General features: G+C 37.3%; 1 protein-coding gene across 4 annotated transcripts in view; it reads left to right on the forward strand.

Moving 5' to 3' along the window:
* The first annotated feature begins 821 nt into the window (after positions 1-821).
* Positions 822-17,015, forward strand: part of Setdb1 (SET domain bifurcated histone lysine methyltransferase 1) — a 45,454-nt gene continuing 29,260 nt past the window's right edge. For 3 of the 4 annotated variants that reach the window (XM_005007778.4, XM_003478937.5, XM_063252938.1), the window contains exons 1-3: positions 822-1,088; positions 2,111-2,379; positions 3,277-3,428. In XM_005007778.4, coding sequence (XP_005007835.1) covers positions 2,120-2,379; positions 3,277-3,428 — 412 coding nt within the window. In that variant the 5' untranslated portion in view covers positions 822-1,088; positions 2,111-2,119. Of the gene's footprint in view, positions 1,157-2,110; positions 2,380-3,276; positions 3,429-17,015 lie in introns of all 4 variants that reach the window. The other variant, XM_023561349.2, reaches the window with a different exon arrangement.

Below are 17,015 nucleotides of genomic sequence, written 5' to 3' on the forward strand. Positions count from 1 at the left end.
TCCTGTGTACTTTGGCTCAGGCTGCCCCTTTACTAATGTAGCTCAGACTGGCTTGGAATTGGCAATGATCCTCCTGCCTCAACCTGTGGGCTGGGATTACAAACCTTCCTACCACACCCAATTTTGTTACATCTTTTTTTGTTTGTTTGTTTGAGACAGCATCTCGCTATGCACTTCAGACTGGCCTTGAGCTCACTTTGTAGCCCAGGCTGGTCTCGAACTCGCAATGATCCTTCTGCCTCAGCCTCCAGAGTGCTGGGATTACAGGCTTGAGCCACCACGCCCGGCTCTCTTTGTTACATTTGATATGCTTTTTTTTTTTTTAATGGAGTTCAAAACTGAACCCAGTCCCTGGCGAAAGCAAGAGCCCACACCTAACCAGTGCTGAACAACACCTCCAGTGCACATCTTGATATGCTTTGATATCCTTTACAGTTTGTACAATTTACGAAACAAAAAAAATCTGAAACCGGAGATTTAGCTCAGAGGCATAAACGCCTGCTTTGCAAGCGCGAAGTCGTCAGTTCGATCCCCAGTACGAAAAAAAAAATCTGAAGGAAAAGTAAGACGAAAAAAATCAGAATCTAATCTTGTTTGAGAACTGTCTTCACACAGTAAATTCAGTTTTACGGCCACTTGTAGGAGGCAGGGCTTCCGTACACCTGACCACGCCCACTTCGTCTCACCAGTCTTTTCTAAAAGGCCCTACTTCAACGCATGCGTAATCAATTTAGTTTTCCGTAGCTTCTGAGGGGCGCCGGGTAGCTTCGCATTTGACCCGGTCAGGCTACCGTCGCGGTGACCGGAACGGCACGTCTGCTTCCGGATCTCTCTTTTGCTTCCCCGTCCCACCATCACGCTGCTTCCCTTCCCCCCTCCCGCTCCCTTTTCCCGTTGGTTTCTCTCTTTCGCCTCGGGGCCAACCCCTTAGTCGTGAGTCTGGGGTCTGCTTGGTGAAAAACCGTTTGTATCTTGGGAGGTGTGGAGAGTACTGTTAATTACGGAATTTAGAAACCAAAAGCTTGTGTGAGATGTTCTGTTTGTGAGAAGACGTTGGCCGAGCGTGAGAAGAAAGTCTTCGCTGAGAGGCAAGCGAAGCGGGATTGAGCAAGGTTACGGTTGGGTTGGACGCGCCCCTAACACGGGCGGCTCGGAGGTGGATGGGACGCACCCTTAAAACGGATTGTACAGGGTTGGGGGCCCCGAGAGTAGTGAAGGCGGTGAGGTCTCACCTTGCGGTCGAACGTTATTCTAGTGGGAGTTTTTCCTGTAACTGTACAAAAAAGGAGTTGAAACTAATGAGTTCTTTGGATTTTGGATTCTAGGTAACCAGATTTTATTGCTTTACTTTCCTTTGGGGAAACCTTTTTTAGTGCAAGCTGGTGTATACTTAAACATAATATCGTTTTTGTTTTGTTTGGTTCTTTGAGTGCTGGGATTGAACCCAGGGCCTTATGTATGCAAATCGCGCCCACTACCACGGAGTTACACTCTCAGCGTGGTAGTCTTTAAAAAGTAAGATTTTCACGTAGAAACAAAGTAATATGAGAGAAACAAATCACTGAAAAACATTGAACTAGTAAGTTACAAATTACCACCCCTAGATGAGAAGGTTCAAGGTAAGCATATTATTTAGAGTGAGTTATCTCAGACACTCAAAGAAATACTAGATCAAAGAAATACTTTACTGTGTAGATTGGTGCTTTTCAGTTATCCTGAGTAACTCCTTATGGCATAATAGATGTTTCACCCTTTTTTTGGTCTTGAGATAGGGTCTCACCGTACAGTTCAAGCTGGCCTTGAACTTACTTTGTAACCCAGGCTGACCTCGAACCCGTAGCCTCCTGCCTCAGCCTCTCCAATTGCTGGGATTACAGGCATATACCTCCATGCCTGGCACACTCAAACTTCTAAACTCTCTTATTCAGGCCTGTTGGCCTATAGGAAACACTGAAAATACCACAAAATTGCAGCATTAAGTTTTGGAGAAAGGGGAGAAAAAACTAATTGAGTAACAGCAGTGAAGCATGAATTTTTTAGAAGACTGAAATTCTTTGTTGGTTGTGGTTAACGACTTCAGAGTAATTTTAATTTCTTCTTGGATATAAAGGACAAAACCATGTCTTCCCTCCCCGGGTGCATTGGTTTGAATGCAGCAACAGCTACAGGGGAATCTGAAGAGATTGCAGAGCTGCAACAGGCAGTGGTTGAAGAGCTAGGTATTTCTATGGAGGAACTTCGACAGTTCATTGATGAAGAGCTGGAAAAGATGGATTGCGTAAAACAACGCAAGAAGCAATTAGCAGAGTTGGAGACATGGGTGATACAGAAAGAATCTGAAGTGGCTCATGTTGACCAGCTCTTTGATGATGCATCCAGGTGAGGACTAAGTAGAAAATAGACAGAAATCTGTCCACTGCAGACATTTTTGAGTATAGTTAATGGTGGCATTATACTAAGAAGTTTCTACTAAGTACAGTTGTGTGGAACTTTACTTCTTCAAAGTTTATGATCTGAAATCTGATCTTATAAGAATATATATGTATATATACGCACAGAGAGACGCATATATGTATATGTGTATATATTGCATTTTTTTAACAGAAAATCCTAAATTTCTTCCTTCTTCCCTTGTACTCTATTCTAGAAGAGTTGTTTTGTTTATAATCATCCGAGGACAGAGGATGTACCTATGGAACATTAGTTCCTTGAGCTGGGATGACATTCAGTGACAAAATGCTTGTCTAGAAAGCACAACAAGGTCCTAGGTTCAGTCTGCTGTATTGGGGGGTGCAGGTTGAGAGTTGTTCCTAAATTCTCTAGCTTTGTCTTTGATGCCCTACATGTCACTTGAACTATAGTTTCAAATAACAGCAAGGTAAATAATAAGATAGAAAGCATTGTACTTCTGGCTTACTTTGGAGTTTTGAGGAAATAGTCTGCAAAACCAAACCACTGTTTAAAACATTTTTCTATAGGAAAAGGTTTTTGTTTTTGTTTTTTTTGTCTTTTTGAGACTGTATGATTATATAGTTCAAGCTGACCTTGAGCTCACTGTAGCCCAGGCTGGTCTCAAACTCACAATGATCCTCCTACCTCAGCTAGTAAATGGGATTACAGCCATGCATCATGCCTGGCTGGGAAATGTATTCTAGATTGAGACACTATGGAATATGTAGGGCCCAATATTAAGAATAATGTGTACTTAAATACATATATAAATTGTAATGGCTCCTCTGCTGGCTTTGACCTTTTCTACCTGTGTTCTGATATTAGGGCAGTGACTAATTGTGAATCTTTGGTGAAGGACTTCTATTCCAACCTGGGATTACAGTACCGGGACAGTAGCTCTGAGGATGAAGCATCTCAGCCTACAGAAATAATTGAGATTCCTGATGAAGATGATGATGTGCTCAGTATTGATTCAGGTAAGAGATGAGGATTTAGGTAGAAAAGTCTCAAGATTGAAGTAAAAATGCTAGAAGATAGAGAGATAAGAGAAAAAAAAATTGTCATTAACTCCATATTCCAACCTGCTCAGAAAAAAATGTATCCATGTTAATACCATAGATGTCCTCAATGTGCTGTACTCTGATACTTTACCCATCTGTCCCCAGTTAGTGTAACCTTTATTTTAACTTTTCTTGTCTTTCTTTATAGGTGCCATCACGTTATGTATGTATCTCCAAACAGATTTTTCCCTATTTTGTTTTTTTTTTAGTTTTATCAAGATATTTACATACCATAAAATTTATCCATTTTGACTGGTATGATTTGAAATTTAGTACATTTATATAGCAATCCAGTTTTAGAACATCACGCATCAAGTTTCCTGTGCCTGTTTATCAATGTCCACTGTAACCCCCAACAACTATTGATATGTTTTTTTTCTCTGTATAAGTAGAGATACTGCTTTGTTTGTGTTTGGTTTCTGCCAATATTTTTGAAGTACATTCAAGCTATTGCATGTACCAGTAGTTTTAGTCTTTTGAGGGGGAATTATCTTCAGTTCTGTAGATGTACTCTGTGTTTTTTTATCCATTCCATAGGTGGTATGCATTTGGACTATTTTAGTTTTAGCAATTGTGAATAATGCTGCTATAAACATGTGTGTATATAAATCTTTTGTGGGAATTATTCTGTGTATGACTGACTCTTCAGGAAGCTACCATTTCACATTCTCATTAACCAAGTATGAATGTTCCACTTTTTCTGCATCTTTGCCATTGCTTGGTATTGTCAGTTTTTCACTGTAGTAGTTTTAGTTGGTGTTTGGTAGTATCATTTTATCATTGTAGTTTACATTTCACTTGTGACATGATATTGAATGTCTTTTCATGTGCTTATTTGCCACTTTTGTATGTTTTTTTGGGGAAATAACTTTAAATCTTTTCCTTTGATGAAGTTGTCTTTTTGTTTTTATTTTTTTTATTTTTGGGGTTTTTTTTGTTTGTTTGTTTTGGTCTTTTTCCTTTTTATCAATACCAGGGATCGAACTCATGACTGCCTGCTTGCGAGGCAGGCACTTATGCCGCTGAGCTAAATCCCCAGCCCCAAAGTTGTCTTTCTATTGATTTAAAAGGTATTTAAGATGGGTGTGGATCCTATATGCTTGTGTATTTAAGATGGGTATGGATCCATATGCTTGTGATCCTAGCATACGGGAGACTGAGGCAGGATCACCACAGGTTCCAGGTCAGCCTGGGCTACATAATGAGTTCAAAGCAGCCTGAACTACATAGTGAGACCCTGTCTTGTACCACCCACACACACTGAAATAAAAGACGTTTAAGTACTCTACATATAATTCTTTTATCAAATGTATGTTATAAAAATGTCTACCAGATATGCCTAGTCTTTTTTTGTAGTAGTACTAGAGATTGAACCTAGGGCCTTGTACATACCCTACTAGGTTAGCACCCTGTCTTTCATCTATTTTCTTTTGGAGGCTTTTTAGGGTGGGTAGTGTGGTTGAGACAGGGTATTGCTGTGTAGTTCAAGCTGGCCTTGTACTTGTGATCATCCTACTTCAGCCACCCCAGTTCTAGAGTTACATTTTCATTTTGTTAATGGTGTCTTTTTTTTTTTTTTTTTTTTTTTTTGTCTTTTTCATTTTTATCGGTACCAGGGATTGAACTCACGACTGCCTGCTTGCAAGGCAGGAGCTTATGCCTCTGAGCTAAATCCCCAGCCAATGGTGTCTTTTAAAGAATAAAAATTAAGGATAAATGCTGAGGGTTGTTTTAAATATGACTACCCAGGCATCCCCATGAATATGTACTGTCCTTTTGATCCCTTTGCCAGGAATCAAATGATCAATGTGGAAGTCTTTTATCAGGTTCACATAAACATTTGTCTCTGCCAGCACCACATTGTCTTAGTTACTGTAGCTTTTTGATAAATATTAGTATCAGTATAAGTCCCCCAATTTATTTGTATTCCATGCACATTGCATACAGATTTTACAGTCAGTTTGTCATTTTCTACTCCAGAAAAAGAGACACAGTAAAGGATTTTTTATTAAGGGACTATATTCACCTTGGAAATCAATTTGGGGATTTTAACTTTTTTTAACAATACCAAGTTTTAATTTAGGATCATGCCATCTCTCTCCATTATTTTACCAATGTTTCTTAGCCTTATCTTTTTTTTTTTAATTTTTATACTAATGTGACGATATTCATAATGTCATTGGCTATAATAATATGCTTGAGGTTTAAATATTGACCTTATATCTTGTGATCTTACTAGGGTCACATAGTAGTTCTTTAAAGTTTTTTCTTGGTTCCTTAGAACTTTTCTAAAACTAAGTCATGGAAATAAAGTGTATTTTACTTCTTTCCTTCTAACTTGAATGTCTCTTATTTTTTGCATTATTACACCCACTAAAACATTCAGGATAATATTGAGTAAAAGTTTGGAGAACAGACGTATTTCCTTGTTTGATTTTAGAGTGAAAGCATTTGATTATTAACCACTTACTTTGATATTAATTATCAAATTATAAAATTATCAAAATTATCAGTTTTTTTTTTTTTTTTTTTTTTTGGTAAATGCCCTTTATCAGGTTGAAGGAGTTTCCTTTTCTAGTGGGTTTTTATCATTTCTTGATTGGATTTTGGTTACAGATTATTTTTTGTTTAGCTGGGGTTTTTTGTTTGTTTGGGGTGGTTGGATCTTTGAGGTTTTTTGTTTGTTTGTTTGTTTTTGATTTTGGGTTTTTGTCAGCTACTTTGTCTATGTCTTCCTCATAGATAGCTTTTGTTCATTTAATAGGTTATGTCACCTGGGCGTGGTAATATATACCCGTGATCCCAGCATTGTGGAGACTGAGGGAGGACTGCAAGTTTGAGCCCAGCCAGGGCAATTTAGCAGCAGTAAGACCCCATCTCAAAATGGGAAGTGGGGAGATGTAGCTCAGTTCAAAGGCTCTTAGTACCTAGAAACCCCCTCCCCTCAAAAAAAGAGAAAGAAGGTTATATTACAATAATTTGGGGAGATAGTAAACCAGTTTTGTTTTGATGTAATAGTTTCTTTTTATGTGGTGTTGAAAGTGATTTGCTGGGCTGGGGATTTAACTCAGCGGCATAAGCACCTGTCTTGCAAGCAGGCAGTCGTGAGTTCGATCCCCGGTACTGATAAAAAAGGAAAAAGACCACCAAAAAAAAAAAAAATTATTTGCTAATAGTTTGTTAAGAATTTGCATCCATCTCTCCTTCCATTCTTGGTTCCTTTCTTTCTCTCTCTCTCTCTCTTTTTTTTTTTCCTGAGGCAGGGTCTCACTAAATACATAATTCAGGTTGACCTCACTGGCCTTGAAATGCAACAGTCTCTTGCCTCAACCTCCTCAGTGGTGGAATTACAGGCTTGCACCACCATGACTAGCTTCTTTTTTTTTTTTTTTTTTATGGCTAGCTTCTTATATAATCATTTAAAGCTGTAATGTTCCCTTTAAGCATCTTTTTTTTTTTTTTTTTTTTAAATCGGTACCAGGGATCGAACTCACGACTACCTGCTTGTCACGCTGGCATTTATGCCGCTGAGCTAAATCCCCAGCCCCTTAAGCATCATTTTTAAATTACCGTTTTTTTTTTATCAAGGCATTATTTAGAAATATGTTACTTGATTTCCATATATCTGGGGATTTTCCAGATATACTTTTGTTGGTAATGTTTAATTTTGTTGAGGTCAGAAAATAATTTTTTCAATATCATTCCTTTTAAATTAATTTAGATTTTGTTTTGTTTTGTTTTTGCTTTTGAACCCAGAGCCTTCCCACTGAACTAGTTTGAAACAGAGTCTCATTCATTTTTCCAGGCTGGGCTCAACTTTATGATCTGCCTATCTTAGTCTGGGTCCCAGAGATATACCAGCACGTTGAGCTAAATGTTGCTACTTTTGACGCACTGATGCGTTGTTTAGGAATGTTACTTTGGAGTGCTAGTGATTGAACCTAAAGCCTTTATATAGGCTATGCAAGCTCTCTAACAATGAGCTATAGCTCCATTCCATTTTAAGTTTTATTTTTGAAATAGAGTCTCACTAAATTGCCTAGGCTGGCCAAAAACTTTAAATCCTTTAACCTCAGCCTCCCAAGGAGCTGGGATTGTAGGCCTGTACCACCACCTCATCCCATTATTTAAAATTTTTTGTAATTCACTACTGTAAGAGAGAAGAGTCTTTTTCCCTCCTACTATCCTTTTATAATTTTAGCATTAGGATATCAGTGATTTAATAGAAAAAAATAGTATTTCCTTTTCAGATTCTTTGAAAGTATTCATAAAAATGAAATTATTGGGGTCAGGGATCTAGCTCAGTGGCATAAGCCTGGCAAGTATGAGGTTGTGAGTTCAATTGCTGGTACCAAAAAAAAACGAGAGAAAGAAAAATGAAATTATCTTTTCCTTGGGTATTAGGTAAAATTTGCTTGTAAACCTATTTAGGTGTTTATTTGCCTTTTTTTTTTGTACTGGGGATGTTAACTCACAACCTCACGCTTGTGCTGCTGAGCTAAATCCCCAGCCCTTGTGTTTATTTTCTTTATGTGAGGCTTTTCTAGTGTATATCAAGTCAGTTTTGGCAGTTTGTAATTTTCTAGTAGTTTAGCCATTTTGTCTTTTTAAGTTTTCAGTTCACTGGAATAAAGATTCTGAGTAGGATGCAGTGGCACACACCTATAATCCCGGCACTTTGGAGGCTGAAGCAGGATTCCTATAAGCTCAAGGCCAGTCTGGTCTACAAAGTGCGTTCAGGGCCAGCCTGAACTGCAGAGTGAAACCCTGTCTCAAAAAAAAAAATCTGCTGCTGCTTTTAGCTGAGCTTGACTTTTAATTCAGATCTTTTACAGGAATTATTATCTTGAACGTTTTTATTGTCTTCTATTGTCTCTTACTCTCCGTTTTGCCTTTAAGTCTGAGATTAGGACATGTTCTGTAATCAATACCTGTAACAAATTTGTCTAATGCTCAAACTAGTTTTGGAATGACCCTCTTCAGACCTCAATATGATACTTAAAGATGTTCATTATAGCATTGTTGTACTCTACTAGTACTTACCAATAAAGAATTAAATTAAAAATATATGAAGAGATGGTGATGACTAGCATATTTAATATGCATCATATGATCTACAGAATTATGTGTGTATTCATTAAAAAAGAAAAAGACAAACATAATTGAACCTATAGCGCATTTTTGCTGAGTGAAATAAGCCAGTCGTAAAAAGACAAATACTGTTTCTGTTTATAAGATATACTTTGGGGAGCTGGAGGTTTAGCTCAGCCACATAAGCGCCTGCCTTGCAAGCAGGCAGTCGTGAGTTCGATCCCCAGTACCGATAAAAAGGAAGAAGATATACTTTGAATAGTCAGATTCACAAAGACAGTTGGATTTTTGATGATCTAAGGACAGGGGAAAAAGAGAGTTAATTGCTTATGGGTAAACAGTTTCTGTTTTAGGGCTGGATCCCCAGTGGTGTAAGCATCTGCAAATACAAGGTTGTGAGTTCAATCTTCGGAAGTTCTGGAAATAGTATATAACAATATGAAGACAGTACCATTAAACTATATACTTAAAAATGATTAGAAGTGGAAAGCTTATGCTGTGTGTATTTTACCTCAATAAAAAAAAATAGACAAAAGCAAGTTGGGCAGGGCAGCACACAGTTACAGTCCCAGCTCTCACAGAGGCAGAAGCGTCAGGATCACAAATTCAAAGTCACCCTGGCCAATTTAGCAAAACAGTGTCTTGAAGTTAGGTTGGGAATTTAGTACATTGGTCCTTGTGATACTAACCCACTACTGCCCCCAAAAAGCAACATAAAAACTTCATGTTGATAGTAAATGAAAAGATAGAAAAAGGGGGAGACTACATTTACTTACATTGATAGTCTATCCTTAGCTAAAAAGAAACTGATAATATTGGTTGTTTCTGAGAAAGTAAGTAGAACCAGAGAATACGCAGGAGCCTTAATCTTTTACTGAGTATACACACAAATGATCCTCCTGTCTCACAGGAGGATCATAGACCTACAGGCAAGTTCCATGTGATTTTTTTAAAAATTAATGACACATAAAAATTTACCCATTTATGAAGTTTCATTTGATATTTTAATACATGTATGCATTGTGTAATATTTAGGTCAGGATAAATGTCAAATATCAGTTAGGTTGAAAACATTTTTAAAAAATTTTTAATAGCTAGTGAAGGGACTGTGATGTTGCTCAATGTTAAGAGTGTATAGGCTATATGAGGCCTTGGGTTCAGTCCTCATCACCGCATCCCAAAGTACATATCTTACTTTGTCATTTATAATCACCTTGCTGTATAGTAGAACTTTTTTCTCCCATTTAACTTGGTAACTTGGTACCTGTTTATCATTCTTACCCATCTCTGGTTTCCTACTCTCCCTAGCCTATGATAAATACCATACTTTAGTTCACCTATTTAGTCCATACAAGTGAAATCATGAGGTACTTGTCTTTCTGTATCTGGCTTTTTTCACTTAATTCCAATCCCTTTTGTGGAAAATGAGAGAATTTAACACTTAGAAGAAGAAGAATAGGGTCTCATTATGTAGTTCAGGCTTGTCTTGAACTTGCAGTGATCTTCCTGCCTCAGCCTCTTGAATACTGGGATTATAGGCATGCATCACCATGCCTAGCAAGAATTTAATACTTTTTAATGACTATTAGTAGTCTGTTGTGTATGTGTATCACATCTTTTTTATTCAGTCATGAGTTGATGAACGCTTAATTTATACTTCTTGGGCATTGTGAATAGAGCTATAATAAAAATAGAGGTGCAACTGTCTTCAAGATACTGATTTAATTTCTTTTGAATATCTATCTATTGGTGACATGCCTGAATTATATGGCTATTTGAATGTTTTTTAAAAGCCAAAAAAAACCCCAAAAAACCTCTGCAAAATTAACTCCTTAACTCAAATATATGACAGATGTTTTTGGTTTTTTTTTTTCTTTTTGTGGTGCTGAAACTTGAACTCAGGGACACTTTACCCCTGGACTATATTACCCAGGCCCCCCCTTTTTTTAAATGTTTTTTTTGGCCTTTTTCCTTTTTATCGGTACTGGAGAACTCACGACTGCCTGCTTGCAAGGCAGGCGCTTATGCCACTGAGCTAAATTTCCAGCCCCTCCCAGGCCCTTTTTTAAAAATAAAAAAAATTTTTTTCTGCAATACTACTGAGTGAAAAAAATTTTTTTTTAAATTTTATTTAAAGAAAGACTAAAACAGAAAACAGGTAGAAATAATACATACTTTCAAAGAAAAAATAAACAGTAAGAAATCACTAGTTGATGATTACATATCGTTCTCATACAAATAGTTGTTCAAGATACAAAAGTGAAACATACAAAGTGGGGATACAAACAGTGAGACTGCTTACAGTTCAGTTCAGCTATCCAATAAAAACTTAGTAATATGGTTGTCAATCCTATACACTTAAACATACATGCAGTTATCCATATCTTCATTTATGTTGAGGTTAAACAAACTAAAGGAGGCTAAAATCACTCTGAACAAAGAATAATACTATTGCTGATTTCACATCATGACACCTTCGGGATCAGCACTGGGTACTGAATTCCTTTTTTCTTCCAAGTATTTGTTCATTTCATCATGCGTTATAAGATCAGTTCTCGTGAACTGTTTATAGATTCTACGCATGCATGAGTCTTAACATGTATTTCTATCCTTTCTATATTAGAGGGAGAAACAAAACAAAGTAAGACAAAACAAAACATATTCCTGTAAACACTTGAAACAAAAAAGACATATAAGATCATTGTACAAAGAATTCTACCATAGTTCCTGTGTTGTTTCTTATCTTCAATAGAATTGTCTACATCATGAGACATAGTATAATTGAATATAGCAGTGCATAGCAATATTAATAAAAACAAAACTTTGTAGATAGTGTAAAACTTCAAAAACAGGTAATAATCAAACCAGAATGAGTATTGCAGTGAATCTTGTCATCTTCGGTGTAGTTGCCTATACTCTCAGACTTGATACTATCAGTCATAACAGTTTTGAATAAAATCTGTCAATACGAAACAGCAGTCAAACAAACCAGATTTAACTAAGATCAGCCATGATAAAACAGTATAAGTTATACAGGGCTCCAGATTAAGTTAATAGGAAATTAAAGATGATTACTGTACTATATTGTGTTATTTTTGCCCTCAGATCTAGTGCAAATAGACAAACTGGAACAGAATAAAATCTAAGCAGAGCAGTGTGAGTAATGTGGGTTTTAAATCCTGATATACTATTAACAATACCCTTTGCCCTCTTTTTTTAAGATTGTTCCTCCCCTTTCACTCTCCCAGGGTGCACTGTGCATTTTTGGGTCTCACCAACACTCTGAATTTTTAGATTGGGGCAGGTGGGCAACCTGCTATTTACCTTAGTGGTTCCAAACCTTCTCCCTCCTGGACTTGATCTCTAGTTGTATTCATTTATCTATTAAAGCCTGTCTTTCCAACCTATCTACAAATACTGGTCGAGTTGCCCCTATTACTCTCTGGTTCCCTGTCACATAGAGCATTGTTTTCTTATACTTGATTTTTTGGTCCATAAACCCTTTTTCGGGTTAATTATTATTTCCTTTATTATATTTCCTTAATTATTTTTCTTTATAGAGCATCTCGGTGGACCCTACCTCCTGATCTACCCTGCCTGTGTTTCTCTCTCTTTTTTTTTTCTTTGTGTGTGTGTATATCAAGCCATCCATATTTACAGATTATAGCCAACCTTCTCTGCCTCATTTCTGTTGAGCTCTTTTTCTGCCATTAGTTGTCTGCTTTTCTTCTTCATTCCACTTTCTGCTCCATTCATTGCGGCCCCTCTACCACTGTTCCTGGAATCCTGGTACTTTACTCTCTCTCTAGAATGTCCTTCAGTATTCTCTGTAGAGTTGGGTTGGTGGTCGCGAATTCCCCCAGTTCCTCTTTGCCTTGGAAGCATCTTGTTGCTCCATTAATTTGTAGAGACAGTTTTGCAGGGTACATCAATCTGGGTTGGAGATTATTTTCTTTCAGGGCTTGAAATACTTCGCCCCGAGCTCTTCTTGATTTCATGGTCTGTGTTGAGAAGTCTGCCGTGATTTTGATGGGTTTTCCTTTATAGGTAATCTGTTACTTTTCTCTGACAGCTTTTAATATTCTGTTCTTACATTGAATTTCTAGGATCTTGATTATTATATGTCTGGGTGTAGCTCTGTTTTGGTTGTAGGTGGCTGGAGTTCTGTATGCCTCAGACATCTGAATATCATTTCCTTTTCTTATGCTTGGGAAGTTTTCCTTAATTATTTCTGTGAATAGCCTTTGTAGTTCCTTTGTTCGTAGCCCTGCTTCTTCATTCACATTCTTTATTCTTAAGTTACAGATCCTCTTGTCATCTTCTAGCCTTTGTATTGTTACTGCCTCTGTTTCCTTGTTATTTTTAAGAAATTTCTTCTTTCATGATCACACATTGCAAACCTGTCTTCCAGTTTGGATAATCTATCCTTAGTTTCTTTCAAGCAGTTTTGCCAGCTTTCAGTGGAGTTTTTTATTTCCTGGTAATCCCTTTGAACCTGCTTCATGTTTTGTATGTTTTCTTTATATTCTTATCAAACGTTTCTCTCCTTTTTTTGTGCTCATCTATTCTTCCGTCTGTGTCTTCTTGAGAGGTGCTTAGCATTTCTTTTATTAATCTACTTGTATCTTGCTTTACTTGGTTAAATACTTCACTTTTGAACTCATCTAATGAGATCCTAAAGGTATCTCTTCATGTCTCCTGATGTTGTGTCTGATATTGCATGTTTGCTGTCCTTAGTCTCTTTTGTATTTGCCTCTCCTGGATCATTGTTCTCAGGATTAGGGGCTGGGGACTTTTTCTTGTTTCTTCCTCTTCTGATGTTTTTGGTTTCTTCCATACAGACATATAGAGGAGGTCCAGGTCCCTTTCCTTGTTGGTTATGGTTCTTCTGAAGCACACTGGCTAGGTAATCCTGTCCACTATAGTGTGTTATTGAGGTCACACAGGGACAGCGTATGCTGGTTCCTCCCCTCCGGGTCAGTCAACCTGCTGAGACCTTCACTGCATTAGTGTGCATCATCCCCAGGCCCTTTTTAAAAAAATTTTTGGGGGGGCTGGAGGTTTAGCTCAGCGGCATAAGTGCCTGCCTTGGAAGCAGGCAGTCGTGAGTTCAATCCCCGGTACCGATAAAAAGGAAAAAAAAAATTTTTTTTTTGAAATTGAATTTTGTTAAGTTGCCCCAGTGAGACTCAAGCGCTCACAGTTCTGCTTCTGTCTCCCATGTAGCTAGAATTATCCATGTGTGCCCCAGACCCTGTTTTAAGGCATGTGTTTTAAAGCCTTTTCCACTTTAGTCATAATAAAATTATTCATGTCATATTTATTTATTTATTTTGGTCTTTTTCATTTTTATCAGTACCGGGGATCGAACTCACGACTGCCTGCTTGCAAGGCAGGCGCTTATGCAGCTAAACCCCACCCCCATATTTATTGTTTTTTAAGAAAATTATGCATATGCATGATATGTTTTTTTCTTCCAATATTGAATTATCAAATAAGTGACTTTGTTCCAAACCTTTAAGACACAGTATGTCATTACTGCATATTATTAAAAGATCCTTTCTGAACTTCATTTGGCTATATGATAGTTAATTTAATTACTTTGTTATTTTAGGACATTTACATTGCTTTTTTTGAGGGGATTTTTTCTTTGTTGATGATATCTTGGTTGTTTTGTATTTTATTTTTTAAGATAGGGTATCATTATGTAATCTAAGATGGTCTTGAATTTGCTGCAAAACACAATCTTCTGGAAAAGAGAATAGGTAGAACTCTTGAAGACAAGTATAGGCAAAGACTTTATGAACTGAACTGCAGTTGCATGAGAAATATTACAAAGACCAACAGTAGGGATCTCATCTTTTTTTTTTTTTGTCTTTTTCATTTTTATCGGTACCAGGGATCGAACTCACGACTGCCTGCTTACAAAGCAGGCGTTCATGCCGCTGAGCTAAATCCCCAGCCCCAGGATCTCATCTTATTAAAGGGATTTACACAGCAAAAGAAGTCATCAACAGAGTGAAGAGACAACTCACAAAGGGAGGAAAAATTTTAACCAAAAGACTAGTATCTAAAACATATAAAGAAATAAAAATAATCAGATGCCCCAACTTTTAAAGACTCAACCCAAAAATGGGCATGTGAGAGGAATACTTATTTTTCAGATGAGGAAGTATAAACAGCAAATATGTGAAAAAATGTTCAATGTCACTGGTCATTTGAGAGATACAAATTAAAATGACACTGAGATTCCACCTCCAGGAAGAATGGTACCAAGAAATGAGCCAATAATGAATATTGGCAGGACTATGGGGAAAAAAGAATTCTTCTCCACTGTTGGCAGGAGTGCAGACTGGTGCAACCACTGTGGAAATCTGTGGGGATTTCCTCAAAAATTCAGGACTAGAGGTCCTATTTGACCCAGCTATTCTCCTTGGTATCTTCCCAAAAGAATTCAGAGCATCCACTACAGCAATATATGCTTACCCATGTTATAGCAGTACAATTTGTAAGAACTAAATCTTGGAAACAACTCAAATGCCCATTAACCAAAGAATGGTTAAAAACTTTGGGGTTTTTAAAAAAATGGAATACCAAAGTGCCATATAAAGGATACACTTGAGAGATTTATAGCTAAATGGATGTACCTAGAGATCATACTTTTAAGTGATAGAAGTTGGACACCCATATATATATATATATATATATATACATATATATATGTATATATGTATATATATATATATATATTTTTTTTTTTTTTTTTTTTGTCTTTTTCCTTTTATCAGTACCGGGGATCAAACTCATGACTACCTGCTTGCAAGGAAGGTGCTTATGCTACTGAGCTAAATCCCCAGCCCCAACCTAAATCCCCAGCCCCTGTTTTCTATATTTAAATGTATGTTCTGAATCTCTGCAACTGTACTAATGTTATAGATGCTAACTGCATGTGCCCATCAAAACCTAAATTAATAAAATTTCAAGAGTAATATAGAAAGAACTCGTTCTAGAATTTGTTCTAGAAGAACCAGCTCCTTCTAAAAGTGGCTTGCCAATACTCGATTTGAGATTGCTTACTTCTGGAATTGTATTCAAAGTTCTTCTCATCTCACATAAAGACTTACACAAAACAAGCAAAAAACAGTGGTAAGGTTTTTTTTAAACAGGTAAAAGTAAAACATGAATGTTGTATTTTATTAGATTTTATGTGTGATAGTATAAATAAATTTTTTATGGACAGTGAGATTAATATAGTAGCCATTGTTCATTTTCTGTTATTTGGCTCGGAATGCTCTGTAATACTTTCTCTTTTTTTTTTGTCTTTTTCATTTTTTATCGGTACCAAGGATTGAACTCAGGACCTCCTGCTTGCAAGGCAGGTGCTTATGCCACTGAGCTAAATCCCCAGCTCCGCTCTGTAATACTTTCATTCTCTTGAATGATTTTATACTATTTTGTTATGTTTGATACTGTTGTATATGAAGGTATGCTCAACTATTTCAAAGAGAGAGACATGGTAGCTACTGTTTTATCGGGTTGTCTTGTGAGATACTGTGTTGCTTAAATTGTTCTGTTCTCATCTGCTTTGTTATGTCCTCTTTTGTGTTAATCGCTTTAAAATAAAAATTAAAAAAAAAATAAAACATGAGGGAGAAACTGGCTCTGCAGAATGAGCATGGGCTGAGTAAGAGAGGGAAAAGTAGGGTAACAGAGCACTGGAGAAAGCAGGGGAAGCTGTCATGAGAAAAGCCAAGATAGCGAGTTAGTTTTTCTTGGCCTTTGTGTCCTTTTACACTGTCCAAATCAACCCAGGAGAACTGCATTTGCTTCCTGAGAGAATGCTGAAATTCCATGCTTCAAGCTGATATCAAGTCCAGACCATCCTAATTCTTGAGTTCTCTCAAGAAGTCCATCCACATGCTGCGCTTTAGAAACTGTTCTGCACTTGTGTTGTGGGATCTTGTATTTAACAGGTCCCTGCCAATTTTGCCTTCCCCTAATCTCCTCTCATATTTACATCTAAATGTCTCCCCACAGCCTCTTCCACAGTGCTCACAGGCAGGACTTTTTGGAAGATATCTAGATTATAGAGGCATTATGGCTAGTTTGCTCTTAGGAGGTGGACTCACAAGAAGGGGATCACTAGGGCATGACCTAGAATGATGTATCTCCCTTCCAACTCTTCTGTTTGTGGTTTCTGTCTGCCATGATACGAGCAGCCTTTCATTCACCCAGCACCTTCAACCATGTGGCCAACCATACAAGGACTAAAACTTTCTTTAGGTTGCAGATGTCATATTTTGTCCCAGTAACAAGGAAAGTGACTAACACATTTTACAGTAAAAAGATGAGCTGGGCATGGTAGCATACACTGGTAATCCCAGTCTTCAGGAGGCTTGAGGCAGAAAGATC

Source organism: Cavia porcellus, unplaced genomic scaffold (assembly GCF_034190915.1).
Source record: "Cavia porcellus strain 051 isolate PalLab524CR breed Dunkin Hartley unplaced genomic scaffold, mCavPor4.1 scaffold_1, whole genome shotgun sequence".
In the NCBI taxonomy this organism is placed as follows: Eukaryota; Metazoa; Chordata; class Mammalia; order Rodentia; family Caviidae; genus Cavia; species Cavia porcellus.